We start from the raw sequence: 27,023 nt of genomic DNA, 5'->3' as shown, positions 1-27,023 counted from the left end.
CCCACTAGGCCACTTGGTGCTTGGCTGGCTCTCGTTAGGATGCTTGAGATTTTGAGTTGTGCGTAAATGTTTGTTGGATATTCGAGGAAAAGCCTCGCCTGCTTAAAGAGCAGCTAATTATCCTGATGAGGCATTGGTCCAACAGTGTGGAGCGGGATGACAAATGAGCCGGTCCTGATGTGTGCGGCTCTGGCAATCCTGCAGCGCACAGCAAACTAGCTAACCAGCAACCACACAAGTAAACCTGAAACTGCTTTGAACACACCCTGCAGTGGTTACATTTGAGGTTCTCCAGAAAAGATTCAGAATACTTTCACTACTAACTGGTCTTTTTGACACTGCAAGCTTGTGTCTTATCTGTTGCCAAACCGAAACTTACTCTTTTCATTTCATTTGATTTCCTATAAACCCTTAACCCATTACGCATTGAACAAAATTATACATTTTATAACAGTTTTCTTGTCCAGAAAGAACTAAATGGGTATTAATTTGTCTGGAATACATCACAAATAGACTCTCACGTTACAGGCAGACCTGCACAAAACTCCAAAGACATTCAATCGAATTACAATGAGAATAGAATTGTTGTTTGTCTATATGTGCCCTGCGATTGGCTGGCCAACCAGTCCGGGGTGTACCCTGCCTCTCACCCAAAGTCCGATGGGATAAGCACCAGCACACCCGTGAGCCCAGCAGACATTCCAACAGCTTCTTCCCTCTTGCAATCAACTTCTTAAACAGCTAACCTACAATTCCATTGCAACATGCTGCCAATTTCTTTTGTCTGAGTTTGTTGTCACATTTCTGTCGGGCCAATTATAGACTACTCGTGCACTCACTGTAGTAGTCTCGGCCACGCTGCACTATTTGCATATCTGTTGTTGACCAATACTGGCCACTCATGCCAGAGTAGCATCTGCCCCATTTGCACACTGATTGAGGATTATCTGCAACATTTGCACGATCAACATTGTCCCAGATTATCGCGCTACTAGCCACTTTAAACTGCATACAGTCCTTGAAGTCTCTGCGCCCTTTGCACAATGGTCATTGCACCGGACTATTGCGAGATTAGTCATTCCAACTGCTCTAAGTGCTAGAGGACTCTGCATTTTTTTGCACAATTGTCAAAAAAAAAATTAGAATTGTACCGGCATTACCAGATAACAAGCAACCCTTTATTGCTCAGTGACTGTTTTTCTCAATGTCTTTCTGTCTCAAAAGTGTTCTGTCAATTGACTGTCTGCTGTCGTACTAGAGCGGTTCCAACTACCGGAGACAAATTCCTTGAGTGTCTTTTTGGACATACTTGGCAAATACAGATGATTCTGATTCTGATTCTGATTGAGGACAAGTGCTATTGAAAATGCATGGATGGGTGGATGGCTGGATGGATGGATGTTCCATCGTGTCTATTCGAGGGCAAGCCATGATTTGACACACATTTGACACTGTACAAGGAGTAAACATTTTGGTGTTGATTTTTTTTTTAACCTAAAACTTAAACTTGATCTTCTATTAGTGAAGGTGCACCACTCTAGTCCCGTGAGTGTCACTAATAACATAGCATAACAAATTGGTGGTGAGGAGAAGATGATGTGTCCAACTGTCCATCCATCCAATTTTTTCACCGTTTATCCGAAATCCTCCAAAAGGCAGATTACACCCTTGACTGGTCCCCAGTTATTTACTGTCACTAAGTGGGAATTGAACCCCCGCTAGCTGCACTGTCATCGAGCAAGATAACCACTACACCATTAGTGACCCATGTGGAGGCGTATGAGCATTTATCAGCTATAATGTTTTTGTGGAATCGCAGGGATTTGCAGTCGTATTCTTGTTAAGCACGACTTATTTCACTGTGTGCGTGTGCCGTGTATGGGTGTATGTGTGTGTGAGCTTGGTATACATCATTTGAAAGGATGTCATGGCCCTTGCATATCCTACAGCATGAATGGTGATTCAGCCCCAGCCAACAGTATGAAAACAAATCAAAGGAGAAGAAAAGGAGGAGGAGGCGTGGGGGGAGCGCCGATGAAGGATCGGGTCTCGGGCCAAAAGAAACATGGTGGGCTCGTCTATCCTCCTCACGGTTCGGGGTCCGATGAGCATATTCAGTGAATGAGAGGCAATACTCTTCCATCTCACCAGCAGGAGGTGGAGAGGTGAGTGATTATTGATGTCATACAAGCTGAAAATGTGTCAATGAGTCTAAATGTGCAAATAATGACATCATGCATTTTGAATTTCTTACTTCGATTACTGACTCACATGACCAACTGTGGTGATTCTAAAACCTTCAGATAATAAAAACTAATTAAAAAATAATAAACAGAGAATACAAGTATTGTACATGTACATTGCCTTTCTTGGAGCAGACATGGTTACAGTTGATTTTTACCCATTTAGCTGCCGACTGTGTCGCTTTAGCCAAGCCTCAATTTATCTAGGTTAGTCTTTTAAAGAATTCACTCCAAGCAAAGGTATTGTGCAGGTACCCCAAACACCTCAATTAATAATTCATTTTTTAAAAAGGGCAAAAATACAATACATCAAAAACCTTGAAAAAACTGAAAATGCACCGGAAAACATGAAAGCATTGCCAGGAAACGGTTGGACCTCCCTTCTATGCTGTGCTGTGATTGGCCAGTTTGCATTCAAGGCTGTTGAATAGTGAAACAAAAAGTAAATTCTAAATTTCTTTAAATGCAACCCACAAATGCACATACACTTGGAGGACTGAAAAGGGCCCTGATAAAGAAAATGGATCGCCACCCCTGCTTTTGATGAAGCAGTGACCTAAATAAAGCCTTGTTTGAAGTAAATAAAGCCATGTGTGAAGTCAATAAAGCCTTTCCAATCGGAATAAGTCTCTAAGATACGATCAGCTATTTGTTTCAATGCGGTTTTGAATGGCCAAATGTTTAATGTTTAGCTTAAAACACAGAAGAAAAGGCCGGCCTTTATTCATATGGAGACTACAGTGCAAGCGAATGTAAGTTTCAAAGCACCTAATAATGACTATTTTTCTTCATTCCCACTCTTTCTACACCCTGCACTTTGTTCTGCAGCTTATAGTGAGAACCAGACTGATGTGAGTGGGAGTCTGGCAGCAAGGCCGCTGTAATGAAGTGACTTTATGATCATTGACAATTTGTGCTCATTTGGTTGAAAATCCCACAAATTATGAGACGTCCCAATAAACTCAGCTCTGCCATATTCTTCACTTCCCATATAAGTGGAGCCGGCCAACCATAAATTGGGAGACTGTGAAGATGAATGTGGCCGTGACATATACTCACAGTGGTTTTAATTAGCTCCAATGTGGCAGCTAATCAGTGTTGTAAAACTTGCTTCCACCCCCCCCCCCCCCCCCCTCCTTTTTTCAGTTTAAAGGCTGCAAGGAGATTCCTTGTGGGGCTGATGTAGTTCCTTAGGAAATGTTACAATACAGTGCTTATTAGAAGGAAATATGAAAACATCAGCGATTTATGTGCCTTGGTATTTGAAGCCAATGTAAGGCAAAGATTAAATCAAGCCGGAAGGTAGTCCAAATGGAACTCTCCATCCATTTTCCATCTACCGCATGTCTTCATTAGAGATACTGGTGAGCTGGAGCCTCGCAGTTGACTTTGGGCGTGAGGCATGGTACAAACTCCACCAGCACATGGAGACAACCGTTCATTCCTAAGGACTATTTAGCTCTCAATTTACCTAACATGCCTGTTTTGGGCGTGTGGAAGGAAAATGGAGTACCCAGAGAAAAACCCACGCAAAATGAAAACTCCACAGGAAGGCCAAACCTCAGATTCAAATTTAGACCGTCAGAAATGTGAGGCAGACTTGCCAACCACTATAGCAACGTGCTGGCCCATACTCAACTAGAAACTGTTAAAATGAAAAATTCCAATTTTAAAAGCGTTTCCCCAGAGGAAATAAGGGAAAGAGAAATAATAATCAGTTCCAGAATCACTTGGTCATCATAATAAAAACCTTTATTAACTGTGCAGTCATTTTGAAGTAACATTTTAACATTTTAAACCAGCATACTCCAGTAAAAATAAGAAAATTCAGACATAAAAATAATGAAACACTTAGGACTCTATTTTTATTGACAGCGCATCTGTGACGGGGCGCAAATGTCAGCGGATGCTGTTTTTCGTGCAAGCGCAACACTCGCTGCCCGTGTTTGCCAATTTGGTAGAGCGGTCTGCGCCAAGTCGGGTGCTCGGGCAAAGTGAGGGACTGTTCTTGGAGTTGCGCCTGGCGGAGTGACAATTTGGTGGCAGAAAGACGATCTAAACTTACGCCTGCTCAGACCACATCTAAGTCCTGGCGCAAGATAGACTGCTGGTCTACCGCGATGGTTTGATACCCAAAAATATGTGCAATCTTTCAAAGTTATTAAAAGTGATTATCAATTTTGAAACAGATTTGAGGAAGAAACATGAAGTAGATGAATATGTTTTGCTTTCGCGGGCCACATAAAACTATGTGGCCGGCGGCGTACGGACCACGGGCCTTGAGTTTGACACCTGTGATTTCACATCTTCAATGAACTTAACGTGCATGTTTTGGGACTCTTGGAAGAAACCAGATTTCCTGAAGAAAGCATACAAAGACCACACAGGAAGAATGATTCGAATCCTGAACCTCAGAATGACGCAGATGTACTTGCACAGTTCTATTCATGAAAAAGTACACGTGATCTTCTTGCCCTAAGTGGATTTCCTTCACACTCCATTTCTTAGAGAATTGCAAATTCTAATTTTGGTGCCTGCAATTTCCTACTTAATCTTTCTTTTTTTTTTTAAATGCCCAATGACCACAAACCATCACCAAATGACGACCCACCCTGGTGGAAAGGCCAGCTGCGTCCATGGGCGTGGGCGTGATGTTCTATTTGCGTGGGCGCCCTTTAAAGCCCACATCAGCACACCGTGAGCGCAGTCTAGTCGGGCTGTGTGCTGTCACCTTCTGTCATCCGGCAGCAGTACTGCATGCATCCTGCCCCGCTCGCCTCCCACCGCGAGAACGGCTGCACGCCGTGGACTGTCCAATGTGGATTACCTTTACCTGGATAAAAAGGGGTTAGTGCGCGTGGGAATAAACTCAATCTTTCCTCCTTGATTTGATTTTCTGTGGAATATTTCACCACGAGAGCACCCATGGCAAAGTGGTTGGTCTACGCGTTACGTCTATTGGTGATTCTGGAGCCCGCTTGGAGTAAAACTGTGGCCGAGGATGCGAGTGAAGTGGTGCGCCAGAGCACGTCGGAGCGCCGCGTCCTTACGCGTCCGAGCTCCGGCCGGGACGCGGTGACCAGCAGCATGTTGAAAGTTTACGAGAACTACAGCAAAGAGCCGCGCAGCCACAAACGGGGAAACACAGTGAGGAGCTTCACAGCTGTCCCGAGTGAGTCGCACACGCGCATCGAGTTTAGCGCACGCAATCCCACCGAGATTAAACTCATGCATGTTGGTTATTGGTAATGATTTATTCCATAAAGTTGAACTTCACGTTTTAAGATTGCTTTGCATTATCATTGCAGACACATTTGAACTGCATTTAGTGAGTCATCCAATAATTGCACTTTCATATTCATTTTAAAAATTCATCATCATAGATAGATAGATAGATAGATTGATAGATAGATACATTTTTATTTTAATAATCTGGAGTGGAAAAAGAAAATATTAAATGGGAAAGGTAAAAATATATCTATATTAGAACGATACAAATAAATGAAGTAAATCAAACAAATAGATTTGACAAACATTTGGGGAACAAGTATCCAGTACTTGAGTTGAAATATTATTTAGGGCAGCACGGTGTTAAAGTGGTTAAAATGTCTGCCTCACAGTTCTGAGGTTTCAGCCTCAGTTCTGGGATCAGCCCCAGCTCAACCGGGACCCTAATGAGGACAAGCGCTGTAGAAAAGGAATGAATGAATGGATGTTTGGACACTTTATTAGATACACCTGCGACCTACTGAGGTCCAGTTACCAGGGATGTAGTACTGACACTGCATCAAACTGAGAGATGTTTTTTTGTTTGTTTTTTGAACGTTTTGCTTACATTTTTCTACGATATTACAAGCACAACAATGAATAAATTGTTAAATTAACTCCCTGTCATTATTATCTTTGTACATTCAGTCAGACTTTGTGTTATAGAGCTCATTAGATTGCATCTCTTGGGCCTGTCAGTGTTGTTAGTAAATTGGGGTCTTTTTAGTTATTGACTTTTCCAGTAGCTGTAAAAGTCCAAGGTGTTAGACAAGAGGCTATTATCACACCCTGACAAAACCCATAAGCATTCCCATATGCTATTACAGTACCATTGCACTGATCCAGTGTTTGGGTTTTGGGCTACGGTGGAAGTTCTCACTTGAAAAGTAAAGTGAGCGGTGATCTAAAATGAGATTTTTCTCATGCATGAGACAGGCACTTTACTATGCATCATATTCCCCATGATTTATCTTATAGCACACAAATGTGCACATCATTAGTGGTAGATATACAACCCCAAAGCGGCACGGTGGCCGACTGGTTAGAGCGTCAGCCTCACAGTTCTGAGGTGCGGGGTTCAATCCCCGTCCCCGCCTGTGTGGAGTTTGCATGTTCTCCCCGTGCCTGCGTGGGTTTTCTCCGGGCACTCCGGTTTCCTCCCACATCCCAAAAACATGCATTAATTGAAGACTCTAAATTGCCCGTAGGCGTGACTGTGAGTGCGAATGGTTGTTTGTTCCTATGTGCCCTGCGATTGGCTGGCAACCAGTTCAGGGTGTACCCCGCCTCCTGCCCGATGACAGCTGGGATAGGCTCCAGCACCCCCGCGACCCTAGTGAGGAGAAGCGGCTCAGAAATACAACCCCAATTCCAACAAAGTTGGGATGTTGTGTTAAACATAAATAAAAACAGAATACAATGATTTGCAAATCATGTTCAAACTATATTTAACTGAATACACTACAAAGACAAGATATTTAATGTTCAAACTGATAAACTTGATTGTTTTTAGCAAATAATCATTAACTTGGAATTTTATGGCCCAGGGTCCCAAGGTGAAACATCAGCATTATATCCTTGTTACATTAATTAGTCTCATGACACATAGCACATATTGAATTATTAGGCATACACTGTTTTTTGTCTATTTTCCTCTATAGTCATTGCAATTTATAGTGAATACAGTTGTTCTATAATAACTGCATATTAAACAAAACCACCAGTAATAGATAGATTATATATCTTAATGCAATTTTGACCAACAACCACAACAACAACGAAAACTCTTTACCAACCTTTGTTAAGCCCTCTCAATAGCATCTTAAGAACTCTCATCCGTCAAAGTTCCTGGATAATACTTGCCTTATGATTTTTGCCTCGCAGAGTTGCACTTGGGACATATTGTTAGCCTAATAGAATAACTCCCCAAGTCATTTTTAACTTACTGTCACAATTGCAATAAAAAACAAAACAATGTGCTTGCTAAAAAAAAGTTTTTTCTTTATGTCTGCGTAGTCATTCGGGTCCTGGTAATCTGCAAAGGTTGAATTGAGGAAACTGGAATTTTATTGTTTGTTGAATTTGTTGTGTTTTTCTTGTTTCTTCCAAAAACATTCAAAAAGGACTAAGGCAATAATGCTACCAAAGTGAACGATTTTCCACCCTCAAAGGGGATCAATAGGGTTGAGGTCAGGGGATGCTGAATTTGGTGTGTATAGCAGCAGAAAACATTGCATTCATTGTCCTTTTTATTCATTTGTCTTATGTTCCACATTCGCCAGGAGTGTTGCATGGAAAAGAAGTATTCCAGTTCAACTTCTCCTCCATCCAATACTCAGAGGTCATCCTGTCTGCGTCCTTCCACTTCTTCCTCAAGCGTCAACACCAGCGGTCATGGCGTTTCCGGAGACCTCGGCGCCCATCCCCCGCCATCCACCATCAACTTCCTCCTTCCCTGCAGATCCTCTTCCATGGATTATCGCCAAACTCTGCCTCCACAACACTGCTGGGAAACATCACAGTAAGCTCCTTTAAAAAAAGTGCATGGCAATCAAGGGATGTTACAACTGTGATCAAGCAAGCAGCAGAAGGCCTTACCATCATGGTGGAAACCGATTTGGTTCCAAGGGCAACTCAGCAGCATAGAAGTCTTTCTGCAGACAACATGCCTTTTATAATTCTCTATGCTGATGATCAAGCCATAGACGACCCCAACAGCGTGGCCGCGACCCTGCAGAGGTACGGACCTTTCCCTGTCGGGGAGGATGCGTCCACCTCATCTTCAAGAATCCGGAGAGAGCTCCAGCTCCAGATCCAAACCAATGACATTCCAGAGGTCCAGTACAACACCCTCAAGAACCACGAACTGTGGCAGAGCACCTATTTTCCTGCCAAATCCAAAAGCAAACCTGGAAGGAAGCAGAACCAGGAGAGCAGGGAGGTGCTGAGCTTTGACGAGAGGACAATGAAGAAAGCCCGCAGGAGACAATGGAGTGAGCCCAGGGTTTGCACCAGACGGTACCTCAGGGTGGACTTTGCTGACATTGGATGGAGTGAATGGGTTTTAGCACCCAAGTCATTTGACGCCTACTACTGCGCTGGATCCTGTGGATTCCCCATTCCTAAGGTGAGTGAGGGAAAACCAAATGTTTATTAACTTCAATAACTCTTTCAGAACATTCGTAGTTGCCATACAAAATATGTTAAACCGTTAAGATATAAAACCAATAACACAATCTCAACTTTAACGGTGAGCGACACTTACTAAATATGTACCTCAACTCTCCTAACAGGTAACGTGTATAATGATGCTGGATAACATACTGTAACTTTTGTATAGTATCTCAGTAGTGTGGACGCTGCTAGAAAAAAAAAAAAATACAAATAAGAAAAAGCACAACATGCACCAAGAGTAAATCCTTTGATGCTTGTGGAAGTGAGGTCTCATAAGATGAAATGTTTTTGAAGCCTTTATTAGCGTTGCAATGAGGAAAGACACAATTTTACAGTAGCAGCCCCATTTTTCAACGAGTGACCCTAATGAGGACAAGCACAATAGAAAATGGAAGGCTGGATGCAGATGTGAAGTTTACAAAATTCCTGGAGGTCAAATGTGCAGCACCCTTTGCAGTATTAACTCTTACATCCCTGCTCTGTTTCTCAAGGTGGTGCGTCCTTCCAATCACGCCACCATCCAGAGCATCGTCCGGGCTGTGGGAATCGTCCCGGGTATTCCGGAACCGTGCTGCGTGCCAGAAAAGATGAGTCCCCTCAGTGTGCTCTTCCTGGACCCGAACAGGAATATGGTGCTCAAGGTTTATCCGGGCATGTCTGTGGATACTTGTGCCTGCCGGTAGGAGCCAACAGAGACCTTCAGAGAGGTGAAGGTTCAAGGAGCAGGCAGTGGTTGGATGCAGGTGGGATTTCATTGGTTCTGGCTGAAAAGAAACTCTGGCTTTTCCTTGGATTTTTGGTGATTTTTTTGGACAGCTTTGGTCAATCTATGACGTCAAAGACTGAAATAAAGTAGACTCAATCCCATGGTAACCCATTGTTATCGCTTGAATCTAACTAATCTTAAACTCACACAAAAACTGTGTATTGTGTCTTTAACATCTTCAATATATTTGGCAGGGAATGTTGGAGATGCATGAGAGGTAACATGTTGTCTATATATTGTACATAATGGGTGCATTTTATAGTTATACTGTAGTTAACCGGAGTGGAGCTTGTTTTTGGGAGTCCGGTTACATAGGGAAACTTGTGTATTGCTGCCCCCTGCTGTTCATTTTAGGAACATTGCAGGTCTTGCAACCACAGTACTGTATATCCAATACAATGTACAGTTTTTAATATTATGTACAGTAATTAGTATAAAATGCTAATGTAACCTATTGCAATGTTTTTATTTCCATTCTTAAATACTGTAATCTGAGATTTTAATAATTATACACTATATGGCAGATTTTTGTATTTTAGTATTTTACAGCTAATTGGCATGTATTTAGCCACTCTATTAGATTGTAATTAATTATGTTTTTTTTTTTTGCATTCATCTTCTAGTAATAAATGCATGATAACTGTTTTGTGTTTACATTAAAGTAACTCCAATCAGTATTTTTACACAAACAATGGCTCAGATGACAATGATTTCACTATTGAGAATTATGACGCATTACATTCAGTTATTATGTAAAAGAACATTTTGGGGTGGATTTGTTTTACGAGCTTTCGGGGAGATTTTAATCCCATCATTTCATTTGGCAGTTTTGCATTTTCTATAGCACTTGTCCTCATTCGGGTCATGGGTTTAGATGAAAGACAGACAAATCCCGGGACTGGTCACCATCCATTCTCGGGGCATAGACTGTATGGACAATCAACCATTCTCACTTACATTCACACCCGTGGACCATAATTAGCAAACAAAAAATCCCCAGCATGATTTCTTAACCAAATCATATCTCCTATTGCCAGTCAGAGGAGCAAAGTTCCAATTCTTTCCGAGCTTGGATCTCCCTGCTGTGTTTGTTTCCCTCATGCATGCCTCTATTATTTAGTGATTTGGTCATTAACTTCCATCACCTCATGACTCCGCAGTGGGAACTTTTAAAAGCATGAATGGACCACACTGGAAGTGATTTGACAAAAACACTGCATGGATTCGTGGCTGAAAGACAGGAATTTTAAGATAGGCCAGACTTGGGCCAATGTCCCCAGACACATTGGCTTGGGATTTGGGTGCAAATCCCCCCTCACCAGAACCTGATGTCCCATCTTCCATCTTTTTGACGCACAGTTTGTGATGGTGGCCACAAACACAAATTGTGTGAAATGTTCTCATGTCAATCAATCCTAGTGTCTAACTCGGACTGGTCATAAATGTTGTTTAGTTAGTAGTAGAACAAGGACTTAGTCATTAAACAGAGCACTTTTGAAACATTTTTAAAAAATAAAAAAAGTCCGCAAAATAGTTTTAAAATCTCAGCCAGTTGTTACATTTAGGGCATCAGATTTGTCTCGGAAATTCTTGACATTTGATCACGTTACCCAATAATGTGTAAATATTTTTTTTATATGTAATTACACATAAAATCCCATTCTGTTGAATTTCCATTACACCTAAATAGCGAGAACATGTTAACTTAGTATCGTAAACTCGTCCATATGACAGTAGCAACTACATGAAAATATTTTATTGTATTGTATTACAGTGGGCGGCACGGTGGACGACTGGTTAGAGCGTCAGCCTCACAGTTCTGAGGACCCGGGTTCAATCCCCGGCCCCGCCTGTGTGGAGTTTGCATGTTCTCCCCGTGCCTTCGTGGGTTTTCTCTGGGCAGTCCGGTTTCCTCCCACATCCCAAAAACATGCATTAATTGGAGACTCTAAATTGCCCATAGGCATGATTGTGAGTGCAAATGGTTGTTTGTTTCTATGTGCCCTGCAATTGGCTGGCAACCAGTTCAGGGTGTACCCCACCTCCTGCCCGATGACAGGTGGGATAGGCTCCAGCACGCCCGCGACCCTAGTGAGGAGAAGCGGCTCAGAAAATGGATGGATGGATGTATTACAGTGTGGAAGTATGATGAACAAGTGGTTAACACGTCAGCCTCACAGTTTTGATGTTCAAGGTTTGAATCTCAGGTCTGATCTCCATGTGTGGAGTTTCACGTTAGAGCAGCACGTTGAGTTAGGGTTTTGTAGTGGTGGGCCGTGCATTTTGGGGACTTGCCCAACTTAATCCAATTAATAGTGGCAAAGTGTTTCTGTTGGCTTCTTCAAGCCGTGATCTCCAACTCTCACTGGAGCAGTTCGCAGCCAAGTGTGAAGCGGCTGGGATGAGAATCAGCAACTCCAAATCTGAGACCATGGTCCTCAGTCGGAAAAGGGTGGCGTGCCCTCTCCAGGTCGGGGATGAGATCCTGCCCCAAGTGGAGGAGTTCAAGTATCTTGGGGTCTTGTTCACGAGTGAGGGAAGAATGCAACGGGAGATCGACAGGCGGATCGGTGCAGCGTCTGCAGTGTTGCTGACTTTGAATCGGTCCGTTGTGGTAAAGAAGGAGCTAAGCCGAAAGGCGAAGCTCTCAATTTACCGGTCGATCTACGTTCCTACCCTCACCTATGGTCACGAGCTATGGGTCGTGACCGAAAGAACGAGATCCCGGATAAAAGCGGCCGAAATGAGTTTCCTCCTCAGGGTGTCCGGGCTCTCCCTTAGAGATAGGGTGAGAAGCTCGGTCATCCGGGAGGATCTCAGAGTAGAGCCGCTGCTCCTCCACATCGAGAGGAGCCAGATGAGGTGGCTGGGGCATCTGATTCAGATGCCTCCCGGACGCCTCCCCGGTGAGGTGTTCCGGGCACGTCCCACCGGGAGGAGACCCTGGGGACGACCCAGGACACGCTGGTGAGACTAAGTCTTTCGGCTGGCCTGGGAACGCCTCGGGATCCCCCCGGAAGAGCTGGATGAAGTGGCTGGGGAGAGGGAAGTCTTGGTGTCCCTGATAAAGCTAGTGCCCCCACGACCCGACGTCGGATAAGCGGTAGAAAATGGATGGATGGATGGATATTCGAAAATAAAACTTTTGAATAGATGAATTTGAAAAAAATGCCAAACCGCGAGTATGTGGGGATTCACTGTACCATGGTGCATTGAGAAGCGAGTTTAATTTGATTTGTGAACATGCTTGTAACTCAAAACACTTCACTTTCACTTCTGAAATCATCTCAAACCGAACAAAAATGTTTGGAACAGGATTTTAATAAGGAGAATAGCACTCTATAATGGTGTACATTACAAAACATAGTAATAACATAATTAAATAATGTGTAAAGAATTAGGTAGTGTTTGCATCATGATTACTTCATTGTGATTTTGCTGCTCCTTTCTGTGTTTGCACATTGGCCACCTGGGGGCAGTATAATACGGACATGCAAATGTAAATGGAGACTGAGGAGATGGTCACAACTGCTCAGTAAGATGCAGTAATATTAGTCGTTTTTTGCAGAGGATAAAACATATATGCCTTTGACTATTGGTATATTGTCTGTCTACATGTGTTGCTCCACTGTTTGTGTTCAAATGTCCATTGCTTAAAATGTTGTAAAACCAAGCCACCAATGCAATCTGAAAGTCTATGGCATGTTGCCCTGTTTTTTTTTTTTAAGCATTAAGCTAAGCAAACTTTCAATAGCAGAGCTATGTGGTTGTTTTAAATAAACTTGTAAGTCTCATTGTTTTATTTTTTGCTTGACAGTGAACTTGAAACTTCATTTTTGAAGAAATGTCAATATCTGCCAAACTGTTGGTTGCTGTGAAACGATCTAAGTTGTCACTGCCACAAAACAGTGCTTGTATCTCAAATTCTTGCTCTCAAGTTAAAGGGGGAAAAAATGTAATAAATCACTCGAACAACGGTACGCTTCTCAAAAATCTTGTAAGATGGGTCACTTGTATCTGAAGGCACCACTCGACTATGTGGCTCCCGAATTATTGATACGGCGACTTGGTTGCTAATCGTGGATAACCAGGGTGCTAAAGAATGCACTTGATGTTTCTTTTAATAGACTTTTTCATTGTTATTGTTTCCGCTGGCCTTGACACTTTCACCCTGTGCGTAAGTAACCTCGCCTGTTCCAGGAGCTCCCTCATTATCACCGTCAAGTGTTTACAGTGTCTTCATTAGCGGCCAGCCCTCCAGTGATAACGAAGCTTAAAAGAAGCCATCAATGGTGGTGATAAGCATGGCCGTGCTACTATTTTGGTTGACACTAGTTCCCCCGTGTTTACTCTTGGGAGCATGGGAGTGGACATCAGTGCTATGCTCCCTTCACTGGGGATCTCCTTTGTCCAACCTTGCCGTCACAAAAGCTAGCAAGCTTTTTGTTTGAAAATGCACAACTCCAGAAGGTTCTTGTTCCAGTTGTGTTTGAGTCTGGTGCTTTCCACGGGTTCCTGCACCTGCAAGCCGCTCAGCAATGACATCCACGGCGACGATGACCTCGAGGGGCTTTACTCCCAGCACTCCACACAGGAGGATCTTCTGGAGGAGGAAGACATGGACTCTAGGATGGCCGATCTCCTCGGAACCATGAAAGAAGACTTCCTGAGGAAACTCAACCTTTCTAATGTACCTCAGGAGCATGGAAAAATTTACCCTCCTCAGTTCATGATGAAGCTCTACAACAAGTACGCCTTAGATAGCACGGCAATCCCTCAGTCTGATGTCATACGCAGCTTCAGTGTCCAAGGTACAGTGAGGAATGTGCTTAAACGAGAAGGTTTAGCATTTGCAGATAAAATAGAAATGAAGATTTATGTTGACCAAAGGATGAGGATCATTATAGACCAAAAACACCCACTTAGGTTAGTGGGTTTAAGTGAGCAATTTGGGCACTAGGAGTGTAGTGGTAAACATTGTTGCCTCATGTACTTTGCCTGGGTTTAGGTCCCAGGGAGTGTTCAACTTCCAGCTACTGAAGGTATCCTACATCCCCGATAAATGGCTGGCCACTGGGCATTAAAATTGAGCCAAACAAATCATACGTTAAGTTCGAAGATGTGTGAAAAACAGTGGATATAAAAAGTCTACGCACCCCTGTTTAAATGCCAGGTTTTTGTGATGGTAAAAAAAATGAGATCATAATAAATTATTCAAAAAAGGTTTTCCACTATTAATGTGACCTACAAGCTGTAACAACACAATTAAAAATATATTTTCTTTAAATAATTAATTCACGGGGGAATTAAAAATAAACATCTGAAATAATGTGGTTGCACACTTGTGCACACCCCCTAATAAATGGATTGTGTGTTCAGAACTAACCTGTTTTGTTAAATGGGAGTCAGCATACAATTCAGATGTTTTAGTAGGCATTTTCTTTGTTTCATTTTTCTATTATTTTTTTTACAAAATTATTTTGTATTTATTTATTTTTATTTTGTATTAATTTGTATTTATTTATTTATTTGCTTTCCAGCTGAAACCCAGAGGTAATTGTGTTGACATGGACTGGCATTGCCAACTGTTCAAAATTCCCTCAACCTTGTCTAAGGCCCTCGTTTCAGCTGAAGAAAACCAGCCCCTGTTCATGATGCTGCCACCACCATGCTTCACTGTAGGCACGGTGTTCTTTTGTTGATGGGCAATGTTGTGTTTGCGCCGATCATAACTTTTGGAATTATGGGCAAAAGTTCAATCTTGGTTTCATTGGCTCATAACACATTTTCCCAGATCCGTTGGGGATATTTTGATGATTATTGATGCCCATTACCCCAACACCCAGCCACTGGGGATCTCCAGTTCTGGTCCAGATAAATTGGATGGCTGCATTAGGAATGCCGCTCGTGAAAAAAACTGAACTGTTGTGAAAAGGGAGAAATATAGCGATAGGATTGATTGCATTTGGTACAAATTGTAATACGATTTCACTTCCTTGTCTGGTCAAACAATGATTAATTTCATGGCACATCATCATCATATTGAAATGTAGAGAATGCAATCCTCAATTTTGACTTTTTGTTATTCAACTATTTTAGCTATTATGTATTTTATTCAATTATTTTCTATAAATTACATTAGTTTGTGTCAAAATGTTAGTTTGAATATAAAATGTACAGTATTGACTGAAAATGGTTTCTACCCAAGAAATTGTGGGTGTATTTTAGAGCAGTTAAGTTAATAAGAGAAATGATAATGCACTCTATGGTTTATTATTTTTCACTGATACGTAGCATGCTGGTTTGCTAGCATAATTTACCAGGTTGCACAATGACCTTTAAGGGGGAAAAAAGGTGTTTAAAAATATCCATGTATTTCTTTCTTAGATTATAATTGTTTGACTGATAGGAACTACTAGGAAGATACTGGATACTTGACATTCTGATTGGGGAACCCCTGAAGTTCTAAAATGTATTGTATCATGTATGGTCATAAGTGCATAACTGCATATACCGACCAGCCACATATTTAGCATGACTCTTCTGACCATGTCCATATCACTCTTCCAGATATCACACATTCTGTGAAAAACGGCCCAAAGGCAAGACACAGGCTGCTGTTCAACATCAGCATACCCAGCCACGAAAAGGTCATCACAGCTGAATTACAACTCTTCTTCGTCCCGGATGCCAGGTCAAGGGTGACCTCCCACATTTTCACAGCCTCTGTGAACGTCTACGAAGCAGATTACGACAGTTTGAAATCCACGCCACAACTTGTAGCTTGCAAACAGTTGACGGGTTCTCAGAGCATGTGGGCGACGTTGGATGTCACCGCATCCGTGCAGAACGGAGTCAGGTCAGGTCATCGAATAACTGGGTTTGATGTTGTGGTGGCCGTGGACGACTGTGGCGATGATAGTGGCAGTTTGAGCATGAGCTTTTCAGTGGGCGATAACACCTCAGCAGCTTTGATCGTCTTCTCAGATGACCTCGGCAGCAGGAGGCGGGAGGCCAGGAAAGAACTCAAGGAGATGATCCTCCATGAAAAGGAAACCATCTTCCACTCGGATGCCAACTGGAACACCGAGGATCAGCTCGCCAATCAGATTCCCGGAGTTCACTATCGTCGGAAGAGGAGAAAGGCGGAGCGGGAATACTGCAGGCGGACGTCTCTCAAGGTCAACTTCAGGGACATCGGCTGGGACAGCTGGATCGTGGCACCTCCGGAATACGACGCCTTTGAATGTCGGGGGTTGTGCTACTACCCGCTGACGGACGAATCCACCCCATCCAAGCACGCCCTCATCCAGACGCTGATGAACATCCGGAACCCCAAGAAGGCCAACATGGCGTGCTGCGTCCCCATCAAACTGGACCCCATCACTGTCATGTATCAGGAGAATGGACTTATCACGATCAGATACTTGTATGAGGAGATGAAGGTGGCAGAATGTGGATGCAGGTAGTCAGGAAGAACACAAATACTATATTTGACATTGGTATTATTAAAACTGTATTTATGTTGTCCAGCTATTTTATGAATACATGTAAATCTGTATATTTGTAATTTCTATCTATAGTTTCCTACAACAGAATATGTACAGTAGTGAATAGACCATTGCCCCTTAGGACCTGTCTTATCATTAGTTACTGTACATACTCCTGTATAGTGCCGCTGTTTCTTTCACGATATGGAAATTATTAGAAATGATGCTATTGAAAAAATATATATATAATTAAAATGTGACATAATGCATTAATAAAGAATTGTGTTTAAATAGTCTTTTAATACTGTTTAATTCTGACACACCATAAAATAATCTTTAGGACTGAGTTCAAATTAGGTTTTATTGTAAAAATTTATTGTAAAATTATTCTGAGGCTTTCCATGCATTAAATAAATTGTAACACTGGTAAATTATGTATTGAGGTGTAGCAAATGTGGTCTATGAAAAAAAAAAAATTGGGATGCCAGTATCTATTTCCATGTTTTCAATTTTGTTGTCAGTTTTATTTTGCCTAAAAATGGCAATATATTATCACATTTTTATAATATACTGAATGTACTGTATAAGGTAGCAGGGCCATTGCCCCGTAGATTTAGTGAAAGGTATTGCAAATGTGAACCACTACACAGGAGGGGTCGGATGATAAAGTGGGAAAAGTGATCTATCCCTTGGACTGGTTGCTAAAAAAATGAAGGCTGATTGGTAATGAGTGGAAATTGGGTCCAAATCAACCACGAAATCACCAAATGCAGTAGATTGTACATAGGTTGGCTGGAATGTCACAGCTCTGTTATTTATGGCTATACAGTACTCAGTAAAAGTACAACATTGTTATTATCAACTTTTGTGTAGATGGTCGGGGAAGGGGATGGATTATCACTCCAATTTCACTCTGATTGATTGGCACCCAGTCCAGAATGGAGTCCACCTTTTCCCATAAATCAGCTGGACTACACCTCATTAGTAGTATTGTGGATATGGTAGCAATGTGAACCACTATAGTTCTAAAAGCAGTAGATTGCGGTTTCCTGGAAAAGTCTAGATAAAATATACTGTAAATTGTACTGATGTCAATATGTGAACCACTACGGAGGCCAAACTGAAAGCATACTTCTCAACACTTGTTTATTAAGTTAGTTCAATCTCTCAGGAGGCTGAAAAGCTTAGTAGATTAACAACTGTGACCGGCTGGCATTCTGTACCTACTGAGACGTTAATTAATTAAAAAGATTATCCCAGCGCCTTGGCAGTCGTGAATATGTGTGCATACTGATCCCTGAATATTTTAGGCTCAGGGCTAGTTTGAGCAAATGTGCAGAATTAATGTTTACATTTTGTTCTCATTTGATTTGTGTATTTTGTTATTTGGTGGGTACAGTATGTACAGGCAAGGTCGAATAGAAGTAATGCTGGTGTTCAGTGAATTAGCTGTGTGTTATGCAAGTTGAGAAGTGATATCGAAAGTAAAGGTATTAAGATTAGTAGACTTTGGATAAAGAGTTTTGCTGCATAAGCCTTGAGCTGCATGCAGACGTGTCTGGATCAGGATCTCGCAGGTCCTCAGCTGAACCCAAATTATGATCTATAGTTCTGTAGACCAAGCCAAGCATTTCAAAAGAGAGCAAGACAGGGGTGTTACTAAGTTTTATGAATGGGGGGCGCTTACCCCCCAGCTGTGTCACACCCCAGCAGTGTCGCACCCAGAAGATATTTTGGCGCTGGGGGGAGGGGTGTGTGAGTGGTGATCAAGTGTGGGCGGCATCTCGGTGGCCAAAACCTATTGTCCCCTAATCATTTAGTGGGGGCTGAAGCCCCCCTAAAATAGGCCTAGCGACGCCACTGGAGCAAGTTAACTTTGCTCTCGTTTTCACCGTGAAGGAACATGCGATTAAAAGCAGCTATGCCACGTGTCGACAAACACTCAGCTGTGAAGTGACCCAGACGTGACCTGCACTTAATTGCACCAAAGTACACCACTGCCGTGAGCTTTCGTAATGCAATAGTATGATCGGGCTTTTGAGCATATTTGAATGCTTAAACTTGTGCGTTTGTAGGAAGTTTTGTCCATTGACCCACAGGAACATTGTCATCGTCACTTGGTTACTGCTCTTGAAATGACCTTGGAACAGAAAAGGGTTTTCCTCAATAGCCTGAAATATCTTGGTCAAATAAATGAGATTAATTGGGACTTCATTGATGCAACTCAGCCCCTGCTTAATTGAACAGTTATCAATTGATTAAGTGGAGTGTTTTGATATTGTTGTCTATAAAGTGTATAGCAATTAAAATAAAATAAAGCCAATACTTTACCTTTATGTGCTTGTATGTAAATGTAAGCATGATATTATATTGAGCAAATGTGGACGCATGCATCATGTGGGTTGCCTGTATTTTTTATATTTAACGACTTTTGATGTGTAAGGAAGTAAAATGTCTTTATCGCGTACAATATCAAGATATATTGTTGTTGTTTTTTATTGTTGTTTTTTTTGGTATTTGTCACAGGTACAATGTACAGAAATGTTTATGCAGGAGTGTTCAATCTATTCTATTGTGTTCTGTTGTACTTCTGACCAGCAGAGGGGGATACAACACCAAGCAAACCAAGCATGGCACCTCATACAAGTCTTGTTGTTATATGTATTGGTAATGAAAAAATAAAGATTAGGATAATGTACATTGTTTATGATGAAAGCCATTCCACAAATGTTCAGGGTGTATTCTGATGGTTTTTTTTCTCATTCCATCAATATTTTTATTTTTTTTGTCATTTACACCGCCAACTCACATGACACTACTAATTTAGCATAGTTGCTCAAAACACCTTGTTTAAATTTACATTCAGTATGTTTAGAAACGCTTCCCGCTTGTTACGCCTACTTGGCGAGGTTGTTTTTGCATTACAAAAGGTATAATACGATTAGAGGTTTATTGTGGGCTAAATCCTCTTATGAGTGTGTTAACAGAAATCGTGGAGCCATAACAGAGGCATTTGACAAGGAACCTCTCGGTAGGCACCAGCTTCACTCATCTTTGGTGTGGCAAACCTGGCAAAAATGGCAAAGGCTCTAGTGGTGGTTGCGACTCTTCTAGTTTTAAGAAATGTTGCATTCATCCATGCCGCGTTTCCTCCCAGCCTCATCGTTGACATGGTACAGATCATCTTAGACAATTACTGCTCCCCAGAGAAGCTGGCAGGGTTGAAGGAGGCCATCGCAGCAGCCAGCGGCAATACAGAGATCCTCAATATTCCAGATGGTGAGTCTTTGTCTCGAGTCCTCAGCGCTGGCCTCCAGACCACAATCAATGACCCACGCTTGAAGATCTCCTACGAGCCAGACTTCGTCCCTGTGGTTGCCCCGCAGATGCCTGCCCTGCCCCCTGAGCAACTTGTCGCAATGCTCCAGAACGCAATCAAGCTGGACATGTTGGAGGGCAACATCGGGTACATGAGGATCGATCACATCCTCGGGGAGGCGGCTGCTGACAAGATCGGCCACATGTTGGTAGACTTAGTCTGGAACAAAGTCCTATCTACTTCAGGTCTAATCTTTGATTTGCGCCACACGAGCAGCGGGGACATCACGGGACTCTCCTATATCGTCTCGTACTTCACCTCAGCCGACTCTGTGATTCACATCGACAGTGTGTATGACCGTCCCTCAAACTCCACCACAAAGATGTTGTCCATGCCCACGCTGCTGGGGGAGAGATACGGCACAACCAAACCTCTCATCATCCTCACAAGCAAGAACACCAAGGGGGTAGCTGAAGATGTGGCCTACTGTCTCCTGAACCTGAAGAGGGCCACCGTTGTTGGAGAGAAGACCGCTGGGGGCTCGGTCAAAGTAGATCAATTTAAAGTTGGCGACACAGATTTCTACGTGACGTTGCCCACCGCAAAGTCCATCAACCCCATCACTGGTTCAACCTGGGAGCAAACAGGTGTCACCCCTGATGTTAAAGTCAATGCAGAGGATGCCCTCGCCACGGCCATCAAGATAGTTCAACTCCGTGCCCAAGTACCTGCCATCATTGAGGGATCGGCAGCCCTGATCGCCGACAACTACGCCTTCGAGGAGACCGGTGCGGATGTCGCAGCAAAGCTGAAAGGGCTCCTTGAGAATGGAGACTACAACATGGTTGTCTCAGAGAGCGGCCTTGAAGAGAAACTGTCAGCAGACCTGAAGACCCTGTCTGGAGACAAGAGCCTGAAGACCACCACTAACACTGCAGTCCCGCCACCTATTGTAAGGCCCCAGAGCGCTGACTAATTATTGTTGTCATTGTCTATCATCCTTGAAAGTCTTGTTTATCTCCTCAGAATTATACTCCAGAGATGTACATTGATCTCATCAAAGTCTCCTTCCACACGGACATTTTCGAGAACAACATCGGCTACCTGCGTTTTGACATGTTTGGCGACTTCGAGGAGGTCAAGACCATTGCCCAGATTATTGTGGAGCACGTGTGGAACAAAGTTGTCAACACAGATGCAATGATTGTTGACCTCAGGTGGGCAATTTTCAGCCAACCCCAGGCATCTGTTTAAAATGTCTGTTTAAGGATAAAAATGGTCAACTAAAATGGTTAGGTGTGAATATACAGTATATACTGTAAGTTATAAGTATACTCAAAAGTACACATATTATTCATGGTGTGAGATCGTCTATTAGTAGTGTAGTGGTTCGCTTTTGTCCAGTTGGTAGGGAATAGATGAGTTACATAAATGGCCTGTGATTGCGTGGCAACCATTTCTGTGGGGAGTCCATTTTCACAAGAAATAATCTGGAAAGTCCACTGATAATGTACTGGTTCGCTCAGTCAACTTCGGAAGGGAAATTTGCCAATTTTTCGTACTTGGCTGCGAGTTTTTTCTTTAAAAGTTGTTTTGTGTCTCTCTTCTTTATCAAGGGACCGGCACTTGGAACCTATTTTGGCCCCATGTTGCTTATTGAGCGGTTATGCTCAATAAATAAGCACGAAAACTTTCAAAATTCTTCCAATGAACGTGCGCGTTGATGAGCACTCGAAAAGAAAACACTCAATAAAGTTGTACATGCGCATGGGTTGTTTTGTGTGAGCGCTTCATTCCGTGGAGGAAATGAGCAGTCGAGTCATGTGGTTTTGGTACCAAAACTGAGCAGAAAACTGGGACAAAATATCTGCGGAAAAATTTCTCGAAAAACGTATTGTACAAAAACTGACTCCAAGTTCACAATTCATCATTGAAAGACTGTAGGCCAGCTGAATGTATGGTTAATGTAGAGAGAGCAACTAACGCCTTCATCATCAGTCGCTTAAAACCAATTGGAATTAAAACCATTTTGTCTTATGTAACCTGAGATAACCTTTTTCTGAATCACAGTTTTTTTCTTCTGACCTGTAACTGTGCTTGCAGGAACAACCTCGGCGGGCCTACAACAGCGATCGCCGGATTCTGCTCTTACTTCTTTGACGCCGACCAGCACATTGTGCTGGACAAGCTGACAGACAGACAGTCTGGAACCTCCACAGTGCTCCAGACACTGCCTGAACTCACAGGTAATTGGATATGGCATTGGATCATTGCCTTGGTCTGTGGCACAGTACTGCTAACCTGCGTTCTTGACTAATGTGTAAGGTTTTACTGAGATTCCTGACATAAAGTGCAATTCTGTCAAATTTTCTTAAAAAAACAGGGCCATTGATGGGGAATATCTTGCTTCTCCGAATTTGTTGCGTCAGTGTTGTTCATGTTTCCTGGTTGACGTTCTACCTCAAATTAATCCAAATCTCAACCGCTGTCGACTTTACCTTATTTACATGTTCTTTATGTGGTGTCGTTATCCGTGGAGATTGAAAAAAGGTGACAAGCCTAATTTTATAAAGTAAGGAGTACAGAAAGTACAGTTTTTAAATGAAGGGAGTAATAACAGAAGTCAAAGTACAGATACCGAAAATAATCTATTTAACCACAGTCACAAAGCATTTGTACGTCGATACTTCCCACCGCTGTTGAACACTTCCTGTCTGATTCAGGTACGAGGTACGGGTCCAAGAAGAGCCTGATCCTCCTGACCAGTGGAGCAACAGCCGGGGCAGCAGAGGAGTTTGTCTTCATCATGAAGAGGCTGGGCCGCGCGATGATAGTAGGAGAGACCACTTTCGGTGGATCCCACCCACCCAAGACCTTCCAAGTTGGTGACAGCGACGTCTTCCTCAGCATCCCCACAATACACTCTGACACTAAATTGGCGCCATCCTGGGAAGGAAGCGGCATTGCACCTCACATACCCGTCGCGGCGGCGGCCGCCCTCGAAACGGCCAAGGGCATTTTCAACAAGCACTTGGCCGGTCAGAAGTGAATCATGTCACAATAAAGGTCCACCTTTGCTTTGAGAAAATTGTTGGTGCTAGACTTGTTCAAAGAGAAAATGTATTTTAAGAAGAAAATACTATTTTATTGTCACCTACTTGTCTGTTTGTGACGTAGATCAACATTTTAAACCAGCATTTGGTGCCAGTTTTTATTTCATTGTGGATTTCATATGAAGTAACTGTCAAAAATAATTGAACTCACCGAGGCTGTCACTGTTAATGGTATTTGTTATTGGATACTTTAAATTGGGAATGGTTTATCAACTTGTGTCAAAAATCATCTTTTCATCATCTTTGTGAAGTGAAAACACTAAATGTCCACTATGTTCATTCTGCTGTTAACTTTGTGTCATGAAAACCTACTTGGGCCCGTGTGACAGTGGCAAGCTCAAATTTAAAAAGTCAATAAATAAAAAATGGGGGGAAAAAAACATGCCTGTTGGTTGTCTTCTAAATGCTTGGTTGTCTTCTAAGTGTAAATGCTTCATGACATCCCATTTTTAACCTTCAGGTGGCTCGTATTCATAAATCAAGTGCAGTGGTCTTTTGTTTCATTCAAGACAACTAACATCTGGACATGTCCTCAGTCATGGCATAAAATCGAAAAGAATATTTTATTGCACATACTGTACACATGTACAGTGGCTGTAAGACATCTACACATTTTGCCACGTGTTTGGCAGAGTTTGATATGTTCTGATGGAACCAATGTTGAACTTTCTGGCTATAATTCCAAAAGTAACAAGTTTGGCGCAAGCACAATACTGCTCATCAACTAAAGAGCACCATACCTACGTTGAAGCAAGGTGGTGGCAGCATCATGCTTTGTGGCGGTTTTTCAATAATTGTATGTGGGGCCTTAGACAAGGAAATGGGGGTTATGAGCAGTTTGAAGGCGCAAGCAGTATAAACACAAAACCTTCGGGCTTGTGATAGAAAGTAAAAAAAAAAATGTCATGAAAATCCTATTAGAACATCTTAAATTTATTTGGGGTGAATCAGAGGCACTTTAGATGGTGGTGGATGTATGATGACTCCCATTTAACATGAATTTGAAAGTGATTGGTTAATTGTGCACACACATCCCAACTATAAATGAGTGAGCACACTTTATTTCAGTCTTTTCTTTTTACTTCCCTTCCTGAAAAGATTATTGTTTTTTTAAATCAATTGAGTCATTCAGGTTAAAGGCATTCTTAATGGTGGAAACAGTTTTGAAATGATTTATCTTGGTCTCCTTTTATTACATAAAAAACTTTGCATTTGAACAGGCGTGTGTAGACTTTTTATATCCACTGTAAATACTTTATGGATGTTTTTTCCTTTAAATTCACTTTTTTTTATTGGATTTCCCCATCATAAACAATAGAGGAAATTAATTTCTTTTTTAAAAAATAGGAAATTTTAAATATAGATATTTAAATCATGTGTAGATTCTCATCAAAATTTAATTGGATTTAGTTTTTCTGGGGGTGTCAGGGGGCGTTGGTTAGCAAAGACATCACCATGCAATAGAATGCAACACAACTGACTATTTCCCAAATGTACCATATGTAAGAGATTTTGTTTCTACTGACACCTTACAAAGTATATACTGTATTTGGTGTTATTCTGAGATTATCATCAGGGTGAGTCAGCGAACTATGAAAGAAAGAGGCTTCCATTGAGAAAAAAAAATCTGTCTTTTGCGGCAAGGCCACCAGAAGGGGGTAGCAAAATAAATTACACAAAATAAATGTATTATTCATCTGCTTAATGCGTCATTTAGTTTAATTTTTGATTAATGTAGAGTTTACCTCCCACAGATGTCTTTATGTTTTTTTGTTTTGTTTATTTATTTTTTTTTTTTTGGGAAAACAATGCATCCGCAGGCCTTTTCCAGGATGGGTGGAAAAGCCTACAGCCACAAAACAAACCATTTTACCAAAAATCCACCTAAAAGGACCAAAAAGTGAAGGATGATGATTCCAGCATTAGCGATCATGATCAGTATTCTGTTCACAACAAAGTCAGATGGCTATCACTCGGGGAAGTAAGTTTATTTATTTATTTCACAATTGAATCAGTACTCTGCGTTAAATATGAAATACTTCACATAAGGTAATGAAAGTTTAGCCAGATTTTCCACTTCAGTTCCATCTGCTGGATATGGTAGGGCTCTGCTCCAATTGCCCCACGGCTTCTAACCACCCAGTCCATACCCTGCGTGAAGTTTGTGTTTGTGTTGTTTTAATCCCATGTAAATGCAGTAAATCAAGAACATTTGATTCATGAGGATAGAAAGTGACAAATAAGAATACACATGGAGTGGGTGTACAGTTCAAGGGTCACACCTTTGGAATCACAGCTCCTAGGGATCATCAGCCTATCCCTCTCTGCTCCTTTTCCCAGCTTGACGTGGGAGGAGCAAAATGGGATGTTGACCCATTTTCTCCCCTCTCTCTGATTCTCTCTCTCTCTCTCTCTCTCTCTCTCTCTCTCTCTCTCTCTCTCTCTCTCTCTTTCCTCCTCAAGATGAAATATGAAACCTGGTCCATTTGAGTCCAGCTTGTCCCACGGGCTCCCAGATCTTCCAGTGCCAACAACGCTCCGTTTCACCTCTTTTTTTGCCCCACTTTCAACATGTTTTGAGTCGCTGACAGGAAACTTTTTCCACATTGTTAATCGTTTTCACAAAGACACCGAGTAGACTTTTTTTCTTTGTGTCTCCCTTGCATCCCTTTCATTTTAAAGGCGACTAGTGGGATGTGAGAACACTTTGTGAATCAGTGTGTGTTTTTCCAAGCCGTTAAGGAACTACTTTTTACCCCCTCCTCAAACAAAGAAGAAATGGTGCCAAGATTATTGTGGAGCATGTCTCTTGCTCTGCTTTTGTTTGGATTATTTTTGCTCACTTCGTCATCTGCCAGAGCTGAACCGGAGCTCCAGGATGAGGAGGAGGAAGAAGAGAGTTCTTGTCAAGGCGCTTTTGACCTCTATTTTGTGCTTGATAAGTAAGTTTTGGTCCTTTTGGTGAATACATAAATACAATTATCACTGTGGTGCTTTTACTGCTAAATTTATGTCAGGAATTGGATTTGTAAAAGATGAAGATGCCTCTGCAATGAGTTTTAATGTGCATCTCTGCATCCGCATGCATGGGGTGACGCAGCAGAGGAGGCGGACTTGTGGTTTGCTGAATCAGCAGAAAGAGGAGCGACTGTTTGATACAGTCATGTTCTCTGCATCCCAATTTAAAATCCACACACTCACCCTTTGAAACAAAGACGTATGGAGAAGGGTCTCTCCTTTCAGACCTGTTGGCCTAGCCCTCCTTCTTTTCTTTTTTTCTTGTTTGCAAAGAAATTGTTCAGCCATCACTCTGTCATTAGTGCTCTCTGTTCTCCCACATTGGAAAAAATGCTGTGGTTTAGCGACATCTCGGCACTCGATTTCAGCAGCTAGGAGCAGACTGCCAGTGACGAAATTAAATGGTGAAAAAAAAATGCAGTCCTCCATTTGGGGGATTTCATAGCTCATAAAAGGCATTCATAAAGGCAATGTACAACCGCAATTCCAATGAAGTTGGGACATTGTGTTCAACATAAATAAAAACAGAATACAATGATTTGCAAATCATGTCCGACCTATATTTAATTGAATACACTACAAAGACAAGGTAGTTAATGTTCAAACTGATAAACTTTATTGTTTTTAGCAAAT

The 27,023-nt window shown here is 42.0% G+C and overlaps 4 protein-coding genes across 4 annotated transcripts in view; all 4 read left to right on the top strand.

The window, feature by feature from the left end:
- The first annotated feature begins 4,229 nt into the window (after positions 1 to 4,229).
- On the top strand, positions 4,230 to 13,244 carry gdf10b (growth differentiation factor 10b). The gene is made up of 3 exons (XM_061756289.1): positions 4,230 to 5,415; positions 7,793 to 8,637; positions 9,176 to 13,244. Exons 1-3 carry the CDS (start codon positions 5,169 to 5,171, stop codon positions 9,365 to 9,367), a joined length of 1,284 nt encoding a protein of 427 aa, XP_061612273.1. The 5' UTR covers positions 4,230 to 5,168; the 3' UTR covers positions 9,368 to 13,244.
- A 353-nt stretch (positions 13,245 to 13,597) lies between these two features.
- On the top strand, positions 13,598 to 19,636 carry gdf2 (growth differentiation factor 2). Its single transcript, XM_061756290.1, has 2 exons — positions 13,598 to 14,261; positions 16,021 to 19,636. The coding sequence occupies exons 1-2, from the start codon at positions 13,904 to 13,906 to the stop codon at positions 16,917 to 16,919; spliced, it is 1,257 nt and encodes a 418-aa protein (XP_061612274.1). The 5' UTR covers positions 13,598 to 13,903; the 3' UTR covers positions 16,920 to 19,636.
- A 293-nt stretch (positions 19,637 to 19,929) lies between these two features.
- On the top strand, positions 19,930 to 24,589 carry rbp3 (retinol binding protein 3). The gene is made up of 4 exons (XM_061756870.1): positions 19,930 to 21,211; positions 21,286 to 21,476; positions 22,363 to 22,505; positions 22,983 to 24,589. The coding sequence occupies exons 1-4, from the start codon at positions 20,018 to 20,020 to the stop codon at positions 23,306 to 23,308; spliced, it is 1,854 nt and encodes a 617-aa protein (XP_061612854.1). The 5' UTR covers positions 19,930 to 20,017; the 3' UTR covers positions 23,309 to 24,589.
- A 1,261-nt stretch (positions 24,590 to 25,850) lies between these two features.
- antxr1c (ANTXR cell adhesion molecule 1c) overlaps positions 25,851 to 27,023 on the top strand; it is a 35,564-nt gene continuing 34,391 nt past the window's right edge. Inside the window, exon 1 of the mRNA XM_061756335.1 lies at positions 25,851 to 26,314. Within this exon, the coding sequence (XP_061612319.1) occupies positions 26,151 to 26,314 (164 nt within the window). The 5' untranslated portion in view covers positions 25,851 to 26,150. The remainder of the gene's footprint in view (positions 26,315 to 27,023) is intronic.

This window comes from Phyllopteryx taeniolatus, chromosome 19 (assembly GCF_024500385.1).
Source record: "Phyllopteryx taeniolatus isolate TA_2022b chromosome 19, UOR_Ptae_1.2, whole genome shotgun sequence".
Taxonomy (NCBI): Eukaryota; Metazoa; Chordata; class Actinopteri; order Syngnathiformes; family Syngnathidae; genus Phyllopteryx; species Phyllopteryx taeniolatus.
The sequence above is the reverse complement of the archived record's forward strand: the minus strand, read 5'-3'. Positions and strand labels throughout refer to the sequence as shown.

Coding starts and splice junctions, on each gene's coding strand:
- gdf10b (XM_061756289.1), top strand. CDS start 5,169: ATGGCAAAGTGGTTGGTCTACGCGTTACGTCTATTGGTGATTCTGGAG. Junction 5,416..7,792: donor GAGCTTCACAGCTGTCCCGA/GTGAGTCGCACA, acceptor CACATTCGCCAG/GAGTGTTGCATGGAAAAGAA. Junction 8,638..9,175: donor GTGGATTCCCCATTCCTAAG/GTGAGTGAGGGA, acceptor CTGTTTCTCAAG/GTGGTGCGTCCTTCCAATCA.
- rbp3 (XM_061756870.1), top strand. CDS start 20,018: ATGGCAAAGGCTCTAGTGGTGGTTGCGACTCTTCTAGTTTTAAGAAAT. Junction 21,477..22,362: donor GCAATGATTGTTGACCTCAG/GTGGGCAATTTT, acceptor CTGTGCTTGCAG/GAACAACCTCGGCGGGCCTA. Junction 22,506..22,982: donor GACACTGCCTGAACTCACAG/GTAATTGGATAT, acceptor TGTCTGATTCAG/GTACGAGGTACGGGTCCAAG.
- gdf2 (XM_061756290.1), top strand. CDS start 13,904: ATGCACAACTCCAGAAGGTTCTTGTTCCAGTTGTGTTTGAGTCTGGTG. Junction 14,262..16,020: donor ACGCAGCTTCAGTGTCCAAG/GTACAGTGAGGA, acceptor TCACTCTTCCAG/ATATCACACATTCTGTGAAA.